At 35.5% G+C, this 16317-nt stretch overlaps 1 protein-coding gene across 2 annotated transcripts in view; it reads left to right on the forward strand.

Annotated features, from left to right (window-relative positions):
• The window catches only part of CDH12 (cadherin 12), a 155895-nt gene extending 139997 nt beyond the window's left edge, over positions 1 to 15898 (forward strand). For both annotated transcript variants that reach the window (XM_009095120.4, XM_050970824.1), the window contains 4 exons: positions 6096 to 6217; positions 6825 to 6942; positions 11190 to 11441; positions 14917 to 15898. In XM_009095120.4, coding sequence (XP_009093368.1) covers positions 6096 to 6217; positions 6825 to 6942; positions 11190 to 11441; positions 14917 to 15413 — 989 coding nt within the window. In that variant the 3' untranslated portion in view covers positions 15414 to 15898. The remainder of the gene's footprint in view (positions 1 to 6095; positions 6218 to 6824; positions 6943 to 11189; positions 11442 to 14916) is intronic.
• The last annotated feature ends 419 nt before the right edge of the window (positions 15899 to 16317 follow it).

Below are 16317 nucleotides of genomic sequence, written 5' to 3' on the forward strand. Positions count from 1 at the left end.
AAGGTTCAATGCATATCATTTTCCCAGACTCATGAGGATAATTGTGATGTTCAATCAGCCCTGTTCAGTAAGGTTTTGCTGGCAGATCACATGTAACCACAGCTCCCTTAGAAGCTGAAAAACTTTTTGTCATCATGGAGCTGTATGGGTGCCTTCCAGTTCTGGTTTCTGGTTTTCTAAGTCACTTCACATGAAATTAGGTTAGTCAAATAACAGGTCTGTCAATGTGTTTTCTGAAGACAAAGAAATGTTAAAAGTAATTTTATACTCAGGAAAAAAGTACAATAAAATTAAGTCAAGATTTATTACCCTAAATTAAACTGTGTGCTGCATCTCTGATCTTTTCTCTCTGCCCAAAATTTTATGCCTAATCCTTCTTTTCTTTCTCTATATGATTTGTGGCAGGATAATTTCATTTCTTGTTTTTGTGTCTTCTGCATAGCCTTTTTTGTTTATAAGTCCCTTCTTCCATTATATTATGTGCCTTCAACTTTCTTCATTGCCATTCCTGTGTGTGGCATTTCTCATTCATGGTCCTGTCAAACTGTAACTCTCATGGGTGTATCTCATGCTTTGAATACAAGTCTTTTGGTCACTTAGCAGTTGTGCAAAGGTCACAGAATTCTTTCTGTTGATATCATTAGGCTGTAGAAAAGGGTCCTGCTTTAGTTCTTATTCATTCTATGTTGTTTATGTGTCAGAAAAGTCAAGTTTCTGTAGCAAATGACATGCTTTCCTCAGTGTATTGTTTGGCTGAGTCTTCAAAAGTTGATACATGCTACTAACAGGAAGAGGGAGATTTGGGAAGCAGAGAACGTTTATATTATTTCAGATAACCCCCCCCCCTTCCAAATTCTCAATTGTAGTTATCTCTAAAAGAACCATGGGCTCACTCCTGGGAGCCTGAAAATATAAAGAGAACACCAGTCAAATAAATGCTTGAATTTTATCCCTAGATTGGAAAAGACATACACTAACAGAGAAGCTTGAGCTGTCAGAAGTGGTTGAGTCCATGGATAAATATGTGCAGGCATATATTCACAGAAAAACCAGCAGAAGTGTAATTTGTTTCCAGAGAAACTGAAAGGCAGGCAGGTGAAGAAAGAAGGTCTCATCATAGTTTATGTTTCAGTAAAGCTTAACTATTTAGGCTTAGTAGTGGGCAAAGAACATTTGAGATTTGTAATTTTTTTTTTCCTGCAGCAAGGGAAAAATATTATTTAAATCTGTTTATTATTCTCAAAAGTAATTAAAGATATCTAAAACCCTGGAATTTATTTTTTCCATGGACACATATATATAATATTATGACGCTTAAGCAGAGCTGTAGCAAATAGTATATATTTTGATATCCCAAATTTTATAAATTGCTACGCTAAGAATCTACACCTAAAACATATCTGTGCTTTATTGCAACATATCCCAAAATATTTATATATTGACCATTACCTATAATGGTAACAATTGCCATATCTCAACAATACTAGTAACTGGCAAAATCTGGGAGGATTTGAGCTATAGTAACTGTCAAAACATTATGTGCAATAGTCTGACTAAGAGCGTAGAAATAAGGGTGGTGGATTGAGGTTTGACACACTGCACAAAAGCAAAATATAATGGTTAGAGAGAAAAAAATTGAAAAAGATTGAGGGAAAATTGCTATATTTGAAGAAATGTTGATATAAAAAATTGTTGTCCAGTGCTGATGTAGAAACTGAAACTGTCATCCCTTATCACAGGAAAAACACACTGAGAAGTGCCTTGACATATACATGACTATTTAAAAAGGTGGCCCACTATTGAAATTAGTTGCATAAACTTTCTTCAGAAAAGAACAGACAGTATTGTAATTTAAGTATTTTCCTACTGACTGTATTTACGAGGACATGCATACACACACACACACACACACACACACACACACACACCACACATATATATAATACGTCTTTATAAAAGAAGAATAAAAAAGTAGACTCTCAACTAGTAACAGATCATGTTATTTAAAAACATCATTGCTAAAATATTGTTTTCTCATTGTGAGAGAATAGCAATAACAACACCTCCCACACTTTTCACACATTTTAAGCACATCCTAATGGTTCTGTAAACTAACTTTTCTTGAATTGTCCCTGAATGGAGATGTTTTCAAGCAGGAGATGGATGATTGTTCTGCAGACATACTGAGAAGGCAGCTGAATGCAGAACATCCCTAGCCCATTCATAGATGTAAAGTTCAGGTTTTGTATAGGACAAAGTACTTGAGCAGGTGGAGGATGTTTCAGACTCACTTTTTTTTCCCCCCATTTCACTTCCCAATTCCTCTATACTTTTTTTCATTGCATGACTATATTTCATTTTAGCTTGTTGTTTTGTTTCTTAATAATTAGAATAAATCAATACCCTAGTAGTCTGCATGGATGCTGGTTTTGAACATTTTTTGATGCCACAGAACCTATCCAAACTAGTAAATTAAACAGGGCTGTCATTCATTTCAAGCACAAAGGCCAGCTGGCATGAAGTTGCTTGTTTCTATGCCTTCTTACCTTCCAGAGTCCCCACATTTAAATTGATCCTTTAGCCCTTACTAATTCCCAGCACATGCATGTGAATTGTCCACAAGACCGCTGGTTGCCCTGGGCCAAAACGGTATCAAGAGCTGCTGTAAGAGCATCGTGGCATTAAAAAAAGCACAGTCCAGTGTTCAAAATTCCTCCATATACTGCCTAAGTATCTAGTGTGGAAGTGCTTTTTCCTTTTTACAAGAGAAGAGATAGATAAAATGCATAAGAACTTACTTCTGCTTTCCTGTCCTCAAGGCACAATTTAAGGGTAAAAATGAAGTAATAATCCTTCCTGTCCAAACCATCTTCCTAACTCAGCTATGTCTAGGTCCAAATTTTTAGAATGTTAAAGAAACCTCACCTTTAATCACAAGATGGAGTTGATCTCCTCCTATGTACCATAACTGGGATTAAGGAATCAGCAGTTCTCCTCAATAGTCAGTATCTATTTTCTCAGATACCTTGGATTTTCACAAGTTCATTATTCAAAGAATGTTACATGTTTTCTACTGCTGTAAGAGCTTTGTCATTCTGACAAATGATGGTAATCAAGCATAAAAAGGGAGCAGGATGGTCACTGTTTTACAGACAGGAAAAACAAGGGAAAATAAGGTCAACTAATTAATTAATTTGATAAAAGAAATTATTGAAGCTAATTAATTTTCCTATATCTTACTGGTGGAATTGAGACATTAAATCAGTTTCTTAATTTCTAGGTTCATGATTAACCCAGTTTGTCTTCTCATCTGTGTAATCTGGGTTTAAAAGGCATAAGCAGATGCTTTTAGTGACTCACTCACTGGTACCAATATGTACATCACAATTGTGTTCACAGGGTTCATGAAGACTTGAATTTGAGCAAAACATCAACCAAAAAACCAGAGAAAATAGAGGTCAAGTCTGCAAAGTAGTATTTTAAATGCAATTCTTCATGCTTGCTCATATCAAGTATTACAGGTCTTTGGTATTACATATGAATTCAAAGCTGTACACAATCTTCTTGCAGTCTTCATTTATATATACAAGTTAAAGTGATGTCAGTGCAAACCAGAGAGAAAAATCTTATGAACAAAATGAAAACCTGAAATAGGTTCATCTTAGGCTCTGGTAATTCTGTTTACTCTCATATCTGTCTTTTCCAGACCATCTGTGCAAGGTAAAATTTTAGTTTTCTGAAATACTTAGGAATAGAAGATTTTAGCCTCTAATATAACTTTCAAAGAACCACAGAGAATAAATCAGATACCATCAGTGAGAAATAAATGTAAAAACTTTACTTACATTCATGTATATTTCCAGAACATGCTATTCTGTTGTGATTTTGAGGGGGAAAAAATGTCAAATCCTTTTGTTAATTTTAAAAATTTAGGTCAAATACTATCTAAATGGTTGCAAAAAGAAGAAAAAAGTAATTTCTACAAGCTACTTTACAAAAAATATGACCTAAAAAACTTCCTAAAGAAACTGACATGTCTAACAGAAATCATCAAAATCATCTGATATTTTCATGCACATGATGCATAATTTTGAATACATTCTTAAGTTTTATTGGAAAGGCACTGTGAACATATTCCTAAAAGTAAATGGACATCTATGCCTGTATTTTGGTGGCAATGTCTTAATCTCTAATCTGTTTGAAGAATATGTTTAGAATCCCCGTTTCTCAGTGTTGTACCTTAAAATGAACACAGACACACAAAAATATCTAAATCAACATCTGAGTTACTCCATATAAATTGTGTGTCCTTTTCAGTGAGTACTGCTAGGAGGGAAGTTTAGGTCAGATTGTTTCTCCCAGTAGCTCTGTGAGTTTGACCTGTTCAAGGATTTTCTGATCTCTCTATAGAGGTCAGCCCTCTACTGAATAAAATAACTTCTTAATTTATTTTTTTATTACTTCCTATGTTACAAAGGAACCAATTCAAGTGTGAACAAGTGATCTAGATTTCTCCCAGCTCTTCAAGCACCTAAAGAATGAGTGCTCAATTCCTAGTTGCTAGACCAGACTGTGTCTTTGATTGTACTGCACAATTTCCTCCTCCACAGAGACATTCTGCAAGTAGGGATGATGCTGAATTGGAAATAAATGATAATTCAAAGAGATGTCATTATATACATTCTATATTAAATATTAAATATTTTTCTATTAAATTCATAGGTAGGGACTACAACTGTGTGATCTGGGTAGTCATTTTTGTTGTCTTCTAGGTTCCAAGATGTGTTTGTAGCTTGGTCAGTTTATCTACTACTTGTAAATAGGTAAAACAAAATCCATCTTGCAGCTAGTTCTGTGTAACTAGAAAATACCTTTGGTTTTGACAGAGGTCTTCTGAAACTACTACTGCATTTAGTAGTTCCTAAGAATAAGGAAGAAAGCATGCAAATTTTTTAGTGACAACGTGAAGAGACTTTGCCCTTTACTATGTTAGTCATAAACAAAAGAAATGCCAAGGATTATACAAGCTGCAAAGCAAGTGCCCAGTGCAAATAATTTGAAAGGTCCATTGCGGGCCATAAAGATGATCAGAGGGTTGGAGCATGTCTTCTATAATGACAGGCTGAAACAATTGAGCTTTTACAGCCTGGAGAAGAGGACACTTTGGGGTGACCTAATTGTGGCCTTCCAGTACCTGGAAGGCCACAAGAAAGCTGGACTTTTGACTGTGTAAGGACAGGACAGGGGGAATGGCTTCAAACTGAAGGAGAGTAGATTTGGATTGGGTATGAGGTAGAAATTTGTACAGTGAGGATGCTGTAAAGTAAAAAAAGTAAAAGAGAACATTATCTGCTTTGTATTGTACTAGAGTCTCTGTTTTGTCAGACAGAAACTTGTTTCCAACATGCAACTAGTGACTGATCAAGATTATCTATAGAGGAAGGACAGTACAAAGTAACATGGTGTATACTGTTGTTTAACATTTCTTTTGCACAAAAGTATTTGCTGCCTGAAAATTTTTGCAGTTAAAGAAATACCTTCCATGACATGGCCAAATATTTGAATGCTAGCTGTGAGTGCTCCACTGCTAAATTTAATACTGATTCTCTCTGGCTTGCAGCAAGATTTTGCTTTTCCATATCTTTCTCCGTCTTCTAAATTGGTATGCTCTGCTTGCCTCCTTAATCTCGAAGATTTAAACAATGGCTAGGCAATAAATATTGATTTTCTGAATTTATTTGTGGAAAACAGAATTCAGTTTTAAGCATTGGAAGGGTTTTTCACAGGCTTAATGAAAAGTGATGTGAGAAAAGTTTGCATCCTTAATAACAGGTACATCTTCACTTTTTTCCCTTTTATGCTCTGATAAACATAAGCACCCTGACTGATTCTTTAACCTATGAAGAGTAATGGATCAAAGTCTGGTACAAATTGATAAGAAATTTGGTTCTGTTTTCTTCTTAGTTCAAATCAGAAATAAGTGGAATTCAAGGGCTTTTGGGACCCAAAAGCCAGTACTGAGATCAGGTTTATGACAGTTTATGAGACTGGTGATGATAAAAAAGGTAATGTTTTTCTTCTAAAATTATTTATAGGTAACCCACTACTAACCAGCAAAGTCAATGTTATAATAAATGTTCTGGATGTCAACGAGTTTCCTCCTGAAATTTCAGTTCCATATGAGACATCTGTATGTGAAAATGCCAAGCCAGGACAGGTATTTCAAATTTGTGATGCTTGCTCTTTTGCTTTTTCTTTTCTTGTTATATATAGAAGTAGAAATTTCTGGGTTTAAAATTTACGTCATGGGCAAAATTCTTCTACAAACAAAATTTCTGTGTTAGAAATACATATTGGAATTCTGTTTGTTGACTTTTATGGTCAATTTGCAGTCCATTTTTTTAAATTTCTCCAATTATATGGACCTGAGCCACCCTTTATTGTGCATTTAATAGCTTTTAGAGGAGAAAGAATCCCTTTCTTAAAGGGTTGTAACTGTGACAGACGTAGTAGCAGATGAAGTGAAGCATAACCATTCAACTGAAAGCCATCACTAGCATTTTAATATAAACAATAAATATTAAATACCATTAATATGCAGTAAATCTTTCTGATTTTTATCAGATATGTCAAAGCAAGACCTTATGAGTTCTCTGGTGATTACAGAATTCAGACCTCTTGCCTTCACTGTGCAGTGTTTTAAAGGAATGACAGTAATCCAGCTAGATCTCACTTTCAACAGTTTTGTTTGATGTTCACTTTGCACCTCTACAAAACTGCTTCTTTTGGAAGAGTGAACTGATTCAGAATTAATCTGGTTTCAGGTGATACAGACCATCACTGCTGCAGATAAAGATTTGTCACCAGCTGGGCAAAGGTTTTCCTTCAAACTGTCATCTGAGGCTTCCAACAAACCAAACTTCACAGTCCATGACTACAGAAGTAAGTTGGTTACCCATAACTCTCCTTCAGAGCAGCAGACTGTAGTTACAATGACAAATATGTTTACTTTCAATTACAGTTGTGTCTGAAGACCAAACATTTTTCTTTGACATTTCTAATTGCTAAACTCTCTGGGACTTATATTAATATAAATTCAGGTCTTGCACCTTTTCTTATTTTTAGGGGCAGGAATTGTCAGAACACCAAAGGCTGAGATTTCCCTAAAGGCCTTCAAAAACTCTGCTTCCTGTTTTATTTTCTTCCTTTTATCATTCAGTATCTCAGGAAGAATCCATATGCCAATGCAGGTATACCTTTAAACAAGGCAATATTGCTGTCTTGTTTAAATACTATGACTTTGCTAACCATTTTCAAAGTACCCAGATATTGTGCTTTTTTGAGGATACCTAGTCCTGCAAAAGAGTGAGTTCTAAATATCAACAGAGCTGCTGAGGAACAACACCCTTAATAACTTGGAAATTTACACAAATTACATCCCTGATTTTTCTTCCAATTTTTGCCACAGCTGAATATCCTTTTTTCTCCTTAATAACTTGGACTCTTTTGTTCGATGGCAAAGAAAAAACTAAGACAAAAAAAAATTATCTTTTTTTTTTTTACTGTAAGCATCTTCAAGGATGTAGTCTTGTGAACAGACACAGCTAAACCGAAACTGTAGTAAATTTTCATCACTAAGTACTTTAACAAAATAAGAGAAAAAGTATTTACTTATTAGATGATCTTTGAACTTAAATCACACTTCAAAGAAAGAACATCTAAAGCCATCCAACAAAGTCCAAAACCATTCAACTGTGCAGGTTATAAATATCACTATCTAAAAAAGTCTTTAATTCTTAGTTTTTAAATTTCTGTTTTCAATTTAAATTTGAGGTTACATTGTTTGTAAGGTAAAGGTTCCTTTCTTGTGAATTTAGTGACCCAAGCCCCTAAAGATGCTAGAAATTAAGGCACTAATTGAAATTAAACAGTGAAAGTCTTTTTTTTAACCTTTAAAAAAAATGTATTTCATTTATGTATATGGCCCACATAATTTTTGAGCCATGCACTGCTGACATTGTTATGTAATAGAAAACTAAAGCCAGCAAATTAAGCTAACCACTCTTAATCCTGAAGAAACGTCAGGAAGAAATAAATTTGAAAAAACAAACTGTGTTTCTTTTCTCTTTATGTATAGCTCTCCTGTGAGGCTGATACAATGAAAATGGTTTAGACCCAAACTTAATAGTGACTTTTTTTTGTGTGTCATAGATAGTTAAAAAGATTGAATGGATGAGCCAAGAACTTCACTTCAGGATTCGTAAATAGAGAATACAATGAAGCCTTTCATAGTATCATAGACATGAAAATTAGTAAACTATGTAGATCTAACACATTTTATCAAAGGGCATTCAAGCAGTTTTCTTGAGACAGAGAGCTCAATGAATATGAAGGATGACTTTATGACAAATCCAGATTTCCTTACTTCTGTTCGTGGAAAATTAAGGCCTTACTCTGCTCTGGAACATATTTTAAGGCCCATATGGGTAGAATCTTCAGGATTATATAGTTTTAGAACATAAATACCATAAATTTCTAAATACCTTTAATTTTTTTTGATAAAGATTGGGGGTTTGGGGGTTTTTTTTAATAATAATTTAAAACTTATGCTTTAAAAAGAAGTCTTCCTAGATAATTTTAATAGATTTTATTCATCAAAGGAATTTTTAAACTTAGTAAGTGTATACAGTAATTACAGATTTTGTAAAATGTGCTTAGCATGAGTTTGGTGAGGAAATTGTTCAAATAATATTAGATAATTAAATTTCCCTGTTAAAACCAGTAATGTTGACACTGAGATGACTTTGGATCTCAGTACTCTCTTAATGAAGCTTCACTACTGTATAAAAACAAGTGCAATATTCCGATAAATAGTGGAAACCACCAAGATGTAAAATTTTGAAAGCATTTTTTAACACTTAGAAACACAAAGAAAAATAAAATAGAAGTATGCAATTTGTTACAATGTAAGGAACAAAAAAACCAAAAACCATAAAAACCTTTTTTTCATTATTAATGATTTGCAGAGATATTAGGAAAAAATCTGTCCAAACAAAAACCCTGTCTTGCAATATTATCTGCTTTTTGTTTGCCAAAAAATGTTGTAGGAAGGTCTGTTCTGTGTACAATTTAGACATGTAGTAACACAACCTTATTTTCACAGGAGAAACCTTTTAAAAACAAGTACCATTTCCTTTGAAGTTAGCAATTATGCTAGTAACAAGCAGGTACTTTGTGAAATCATTTTTTTTTCCTATTTTTTGAGGACACAGTGTTGTTCACTGTAGTACAATTAATGATTTTGTAAGTAAAGGTGGCATTTAAAATTTTTAAATATATCAAGAAGCCCTAATGCCTGTGCTATTCTATACAACTGAAAACCATGGGTGGTCAGATACTTCAGCAGGTGTAACTTCAGCAGGTATTCTTGTGCTGTACCCAGGAGAAGCCAGGCCCCAAACTTCAGAATACAGCTTAATGAGTTCTGGAGTGAGACAGAAGCTCAAGGTTGCCTTTCAGCAGCACTGAGATCAATCCACTGTGTTAATAGAAGTGGCAGAGCTGGAGTGCTTTCAAAGGGACTGCAGATCTCCTTCTTCCTGCTTTGCTGGCCTCAGTCTGCTCTCTAGAGGGCAGCTTTCATGTGGAGTACACTCCATTACTCATGTAAGAGACAGAATTTCCTTTTCTCACACATCTCCTAGAAATTAATTTATTGCCAACAGACTGAAGAACCAGAAGTTATCTCAGCTTCTCCAGACTCTTCTGTGTAGAGTTCAAACACCTCCCTGTGTTCATATTTTCAAAAGAACTTTGAACAATCGAAAGGGGTCATAAAAGAGCAACAAAAAGTGTTCAAAATCAAGGAGTTAAGAGGTTTATCTGATTGATTCTTCTCAAAGGAAGATGGAAAGTCATTTAGTTGCATTGTAAGCTATTAAAGTGATCTTTGGTGTTTCAATTAGAAGAAAAAAAAAAGAGTATAAATAATTCTAAAGATAGAAATATGGAAAAAATATAAAAATAAGATTAAACTGAATGTCTTCAAATTAGTTCTTAAACTTTTTATACAGTGCAGGTGATTAATCATAGAGAGAAATAAAAAGCTGAAGATGGAAGCTAGTTTGAATCAAAATTTTCTGAGATATTTTTTCCTTTCAAAACTAAGTGCAACTGAACTTGACCTGTCCACGTTTGAGTTTGACCTGTCCATGTTTGAGTTTGATGAAAAGGCATCTGAAGCATTTTTTTAGCTATGCACCTTTTCAGTAGTGTCTAATCATAATATACCTTATTTTGAATATTTAGGGTTCTTTCTTCTTGTCCTTAATCAAAACTCCATACCAGAATTTGAGAGTGAAATTCATCACCCTTAATTTTTCTACCTTGGAACAAACCTCTGAGGCAGGAAAACCATCATGTGACATTTTATATATAATAAAATATAATAAAGTATGTAAAAATATAGTAACGAATATATGTGAGATGGAAAAATGGCAATTACAGCAGGTTACTTTCATTTAGTTCTGTCATTTCATTAATTACCTGCCAAATTAATGTTAGTTTTGTTTTTATACAATTATTTTAATCTTTACATCAATTCCTTGCTACTTTCTTTGATTCAGAAAAGCGTCAATAACTGACTGGGAAGAAATGACAGAGTCTAGAAGTGGAATAATTGATGGAAACTGTACTGATTTTTTAGTACTCAGTTAATTTCTCTTTTAATGGAGCAGGAAAGCTAAAATGATTGCATATTGTCCAGGTGTATTACTTGATATTTTTAAGGAAATTAATTGGTTGATGCAGAAATGATTCTAAAAATCATATGCAAACAAGATCCTTTGGACCACAGGCTTAGAATGTAAGGAGATCAGGTGAAAAAAACTGAAAAGTCTTCAAAATCACACTTGTAATGTTTTGTTTGGGGATTTTAAAATTATTTTTGTCTCTGAAATTTCAGCTGTTAAAAGGTTTATAAGAAAAGGAAGATTGTTTAAGGCTCTGAAAAAAAAAAAACTGTACCAGTAAGAATACAACGCCTTCTGTAATGGCAAAGCAAGGCAATTATGTAATGCATGTCATTCACCAAGTTTCAAGTATGAAATACCAGCCTATTACTGAAGGTGATACAAGCTACAATATGAAGTACAAAATAAAAATCTGCTAATGACTGTCATGTTTTACAGACAACACAGCTGGGATTGAAGCCAGGAGAAATGGCTACAGCAGAAGGCAGCAAGAGCTGTACTTTCTTCCAGTAGTAATTGAAGACAGCAGTTACCCTGTCCAGAGCAGCACAAACACTTTGACCATCCGTGTTTGCAGATGTGACTCTGATGGCACCATCCAGTCCTGCAATGTGGAGGCAATCTTCTTACCAGTTGGCCTCAGCACAGGAGCTTTGATTGCAATCTTGTTGTGTATTGTTATACTTCTAGGTTAGTTCTCATGAAACCTGCAAAGTGCTTCACTCTGATTATTCACTAGCTTCCCCTAGTTTTTAACAAAAGCCATGGAAAATGTGTGGCAGTTTATTTCTAGAAGAATATCCCAAAGCACTGCTCATGACCAAGAATCTCCTAATCCATGCAATATCTCTTATTGCATTAGTTTTCAGTGGAACCCAAATCATTATTTTTTCTCTGAAATTATTTTAAATATCTTTATTGAATAATCAATTTTTTAGATTATTACTAAGGTAGACAGGTCCTACTGACAGTGACAGCAGTAAGAACATAGTAAGAGCTTTTATTTAATTCCTCATGCACAGGTAAGAAATGGAAGAGGAGAAAGTAATTGTAACAGACTCTTACTGGACACATCTATATACAGCTTCACAGGAAGATTTTTTTTTTTATTTCAGGCAGGCATTGATTTCATAAGGTGGCACTATTATTTCTTCTACTTTATATTAATGTACTGTCTTATTTACAGCCTGTCCAAAATGCATTTTACTTGTAATATAGCCTGAAGCAACTGTTAATGAAATAAAACCAACTTTAAGGCTTACACAGGTGCAATGTGGGCTTTAGGTATCAGACTGAGTCTTACAGATTCTGGCTTATGCCTTGTTTTGATACTAATGGCTTCCAAGGTCCCGTGATAGACTTATGTGTACCCAAAAATAGCTCCCAGCACAGAATATATAACATGTCAATGCCTCATTGCATTTGAATGATGTAGGTGCCACTTAAGTTAATTACTAAAGACTCAGGGTTACATAAATAGCTTCTGAGTAAGAGTGGGTAAAAGTCAGGATTTCTGCTCTGTGTCAAAAATTTATGTTGGGAGGAAAAATATTATTTCAAATCTGAACAAGAATGGCAAATGGTCTCTATTCCCATGGAATAACAGTTAAATTCACAAATATACTCATTCTGAAGAATTCAAAACAAAACCAAAAAACAACTAAACCAAATAACTTACGTCATTTTTTTGAAGAAAGAAGAGTGTTGTCTCCTTTGACACAATTCCAGTTAGAGCACAATGGATACCCCACAACTTCTCTGGGCAACATATTCTACTGCTTGACATCCTGGTGATAAAGAAATCTTTTTTTCTAACATTTTAATCGATTTTTTTATTTTATGCCCATTGCCTCTTGTCCTGTGACAGCACACCCTTCAGAAAAGCCTGGCTCAATGTTTTCTTCTATCCATCAGGTATTTATTCACATTGGTAAGATCCGCCTGTGCCTTCTCCAAAATGAGCAGACCTGGCTCTCTTAGCCTCTCCTTGTGTGGCAGAAGGTCCCATCCCTTAATCATCTTTGTGAGTCTACATTGGAGTCACTTCAGGGAGTCCATGTCCATCTTTTAATGAGGATCCCAGAACTGGGCCTGGAACCCCAAGCATGCCTAAGCAGAGCTGAGCAGAGGGCAATAACCATCTCACATTGCAACGTTTCTCCTATTGCAGTCGCAAATGCTGTTGATCTTCTTTGATACAAGGGCACGTTGATGGCTCATGGTGAGCTTCTTGTCCACCAGGATCACAAGACCTCATCCATCAAGCAGCTTTCTGGTCAGTTGGCCAACAGCATCTACAGCAGGCAGTTACTCCTCTCTCTGTGTGTGAGACTTGGAATTTCAATTTGTTGAACATCATGGAGTTCCTTTTGGCCCACTCCCTCAGCCTCATGAGATCCCTTTGGACAGTGGCACAACCACTCTTTTTATTGGCTGAAAACTTGCTGAGGACTCACTCAATCCCACCATCCAGGCTATGTATGAAAATATCAAAAGTAGTCCCACTACCAAATCCTGTGGTACTTTATTAGAGATTGGCCTCTATCTGGTCTTTGAAATATTGCTCAAAACTTTTACAGTCTGGCAGTTTGGCAGCTTTGCAATCCACCTCAACACCTGCTTGTATAGTCCACACTTTCTCGGGTTTTCTGAGAAGATTGGTATGCTTTCATACCAATAACAAAAGCTTTGCTAGAGTTAGGATAAAATTATTGCACTTTTCTCCCTTCATCAAGCAGTCACCTTATTGTAGAAGGCTATCAAGTGAGTTAAGCAGAATTTCACCTTCATAAATTCATGCTTGTTACTCTTACACCCCTTCTTAGTTTCCAGAATTATTTTCTTTATCGCTTTCCTAAAAAACAAGGTGAGACTGACTGACCTCTCTAGTTCCCTAGCTCATTCTTCTTGCCCTACTTGAAGATAGAAGTGACATTTGCTCCACTTCTCAGAAACCTTTCCCAGTCACTATGACCTTTCAGAAATTATCACAAATAGCCTCACAATGATAGCAGCCACCTTCCTCATCATTCATGTGTGTATCTCACCATATCCCATGCTTTTGTGTGTCCAGTTTGTTCAAGTATTCTCTAACCTGATCTTCTTCCACCAAGGATTAGGTCTTCCTTCTTTCTTCCCTCTGGTCTCAGAGACATGGAATTACTGAAGAACAACTTTACAAAAAAAGACAGTCAAAGAAGTTGCTGATTAGGTTTGCCTTTTCCATGTCATTTGGCAGCAGCTCCCCTGCCCCATTCAGCAGTGGACCTATATTTACCTTTCTACTTGTACAAGCCCTTCTTGCTGCCCCTCTTGTCCCTCCTGAGACAGCACCATGCGGGCTTTGTCTTTCCTTACCGCATTCCTGCACGTTCAGACTGTCACTGCATATTTCTCCTGGCTCACCTGTCACTGTTTTCAACTCTTAGATGCCTCTTTTTTATCGCTGAGTTCAGTCAAGAGGTTCTTATTCATCAAGCAGGCCTCCTGCTGCCTTTTCTTGATTTCCTGCTCCTCCACTTGGAGGTTGGACCACTGTTGAGTTTGGAGGACATGATACTTGAAAATCAACCAGCTCTCCTAGACCCCTCTTCTCTCCAGAACCTTATAACAAGTAATTTTTTTGAAGCAGATTCCTGAAGAGGCTGAAGTGTACTGTATAAAAAGATACAGTAGGATTATTTTTTCTGTATTTCAAAAATTCCAAATTTGAAATTACTCAAACGATTTATTATTCAAAATTCCATTTTTATTTTTTCTTTGGGTTGGGGTTTTGGTTTAGGTTTTTTATTCTTGTCTTCAAAGTGTAAATTTAGGGTTCTTTTCTCTATTTTTCTATGGAAAAGAAATTTTTAAAATATTTTTAATTGTCTCTCTGAACAACAAACCTGAAGTCCTTTTCAATTCTATTAGTTTACAGAGCAGACCAGCAGGAAAATTATTTGGTACTTTCTCCAACAGTACAGCAAGCACTTAGGAAAGTTAGATTCATATGTCAAAGAGCATATAATTTGTCACTGTCTACAGCACTGCAAAGCACTGTTCTTTTCTAAGGACAAAAGTCCCTTTGATTGCTTGTGGCTTTCAAAGAAAGATATAATGATGTGTCATCAGCGTACTAAATTATTTCTCTGCATGTCTTAACTTCAGCTTTCTCTCATTACAGTTATTGTAGTACTGTATGTAGCACTACGGAGGCAGAAGAAGAAAGACACCCTGATGACCTCTAAAGAAGACATCAGAGATAATGTTATCCATTATGATGATGAAGGAGGGGGAGAAGAGGACACCCAGGCTTTTGACATCGGTGCCCTGAGGAATCCCAAAGTGATTGAAGATAATAAAATACGCAGGGACATAAAACCAGACACCTTGCGTTTTACGCGCCACAGACCACCAGCAGAAGATAACACAGACATAAGAGATTTCATTAATCAAAGGCTGCAGGAAAATGATGTAGATCCATCTGCACCCCCTTATGACTCCTTGGCAACCTATGCTTATGAAGGAAACGGATCTGTTGCAGAGTCTCTCAGCTCTATAGACTCCCTCACTACAGAGGCAGATCAGGATTATGACTATCTGAGTGACTGGGGACCTCGCTTTAAGATCTTGGCAGATATGTTTGGAGAAGAAAGTTATAGCCCTGACAAAGTCACTTAAGTACAACTCCAACAGTGAAACAAAAAGAAAAGCAAACCAACAACAAATTTAAAAGATAAACCTAAGCTTTATATAAGACACAATTACTTTGATTATAAAAGACAGCAGTTGTTTCCAGCAAGTTACTACATTTATCATACCGTCAGTTTTGGTTTGATTTGAGAAAGAATGATGAATCCTGTAACATACACAGGTTTTTGTTGTTGTTATTTTGTTACTCTGGAATTACACTGAGACAAGCTCAGGCCTACAAGGTGCAGTTTACTGACCTGACTTGGAAAGAAGGTAGCTTTCTGGCATCATGGTGGAAGAGTGGTAGCTTTTTCGTAATTCCACTAAAGTGCCTATTGAAACTTTTATCATTTAAGTGGTAAACTGTCTGCTGTGATGGTGTTACAAAACTGAATGGTAAATCAAACATGAACTTTAAGACAAGAAGCAATAGCAACATGCTGACTTCTTTTAGAAAAAAAATGGAGACCACTTCCTGGAGTATCTAATGACTAGAACTGTGGGGGAGGAGGGGGGTGTGTACATTGTGTTTGGGGGTTATGTTTGTTGTCTTTTTTTTAAAGAAAACAGTATGTCACAACATCATATTTCCTCTTCCAAAGTTTCACTGAAAATTTAAATTTAAAATGCTATTGCTCACTTTGAAGATGTAAAGCCCAAATTAAAAAGGAAAAGATCTTAGCATACATCAGTGAATATTTAAAATGTTCATACAAATATTACATTTTTCCAAAATAATAAAAAAGATGAAAGAAGCTATTCCTTGATGTGAAGGAAATTTCCCTTGTCTCTCCCTCTTCTTTTGAAATGAGACTATTATTAGAACATAAAAATGGAGAGGTTCTTTACAGGCTATTATTGTATTTTCAGTACCAAGACACCTTTTCCACTA

Source organism: Serinus canaria, chromosome 2 (assembly GCF_022539315.1).
Source record: "Serinus canaria isolate serCan28SL12 chromosome 2, serCan2020, whole genome shotgun sequence".
Classification (NCBI taxonomy): Eukaryota; Metazoa; Chordata; class Aves; order Passeriformes; family Fringillidae; genus Serinus; species Serinus canaria.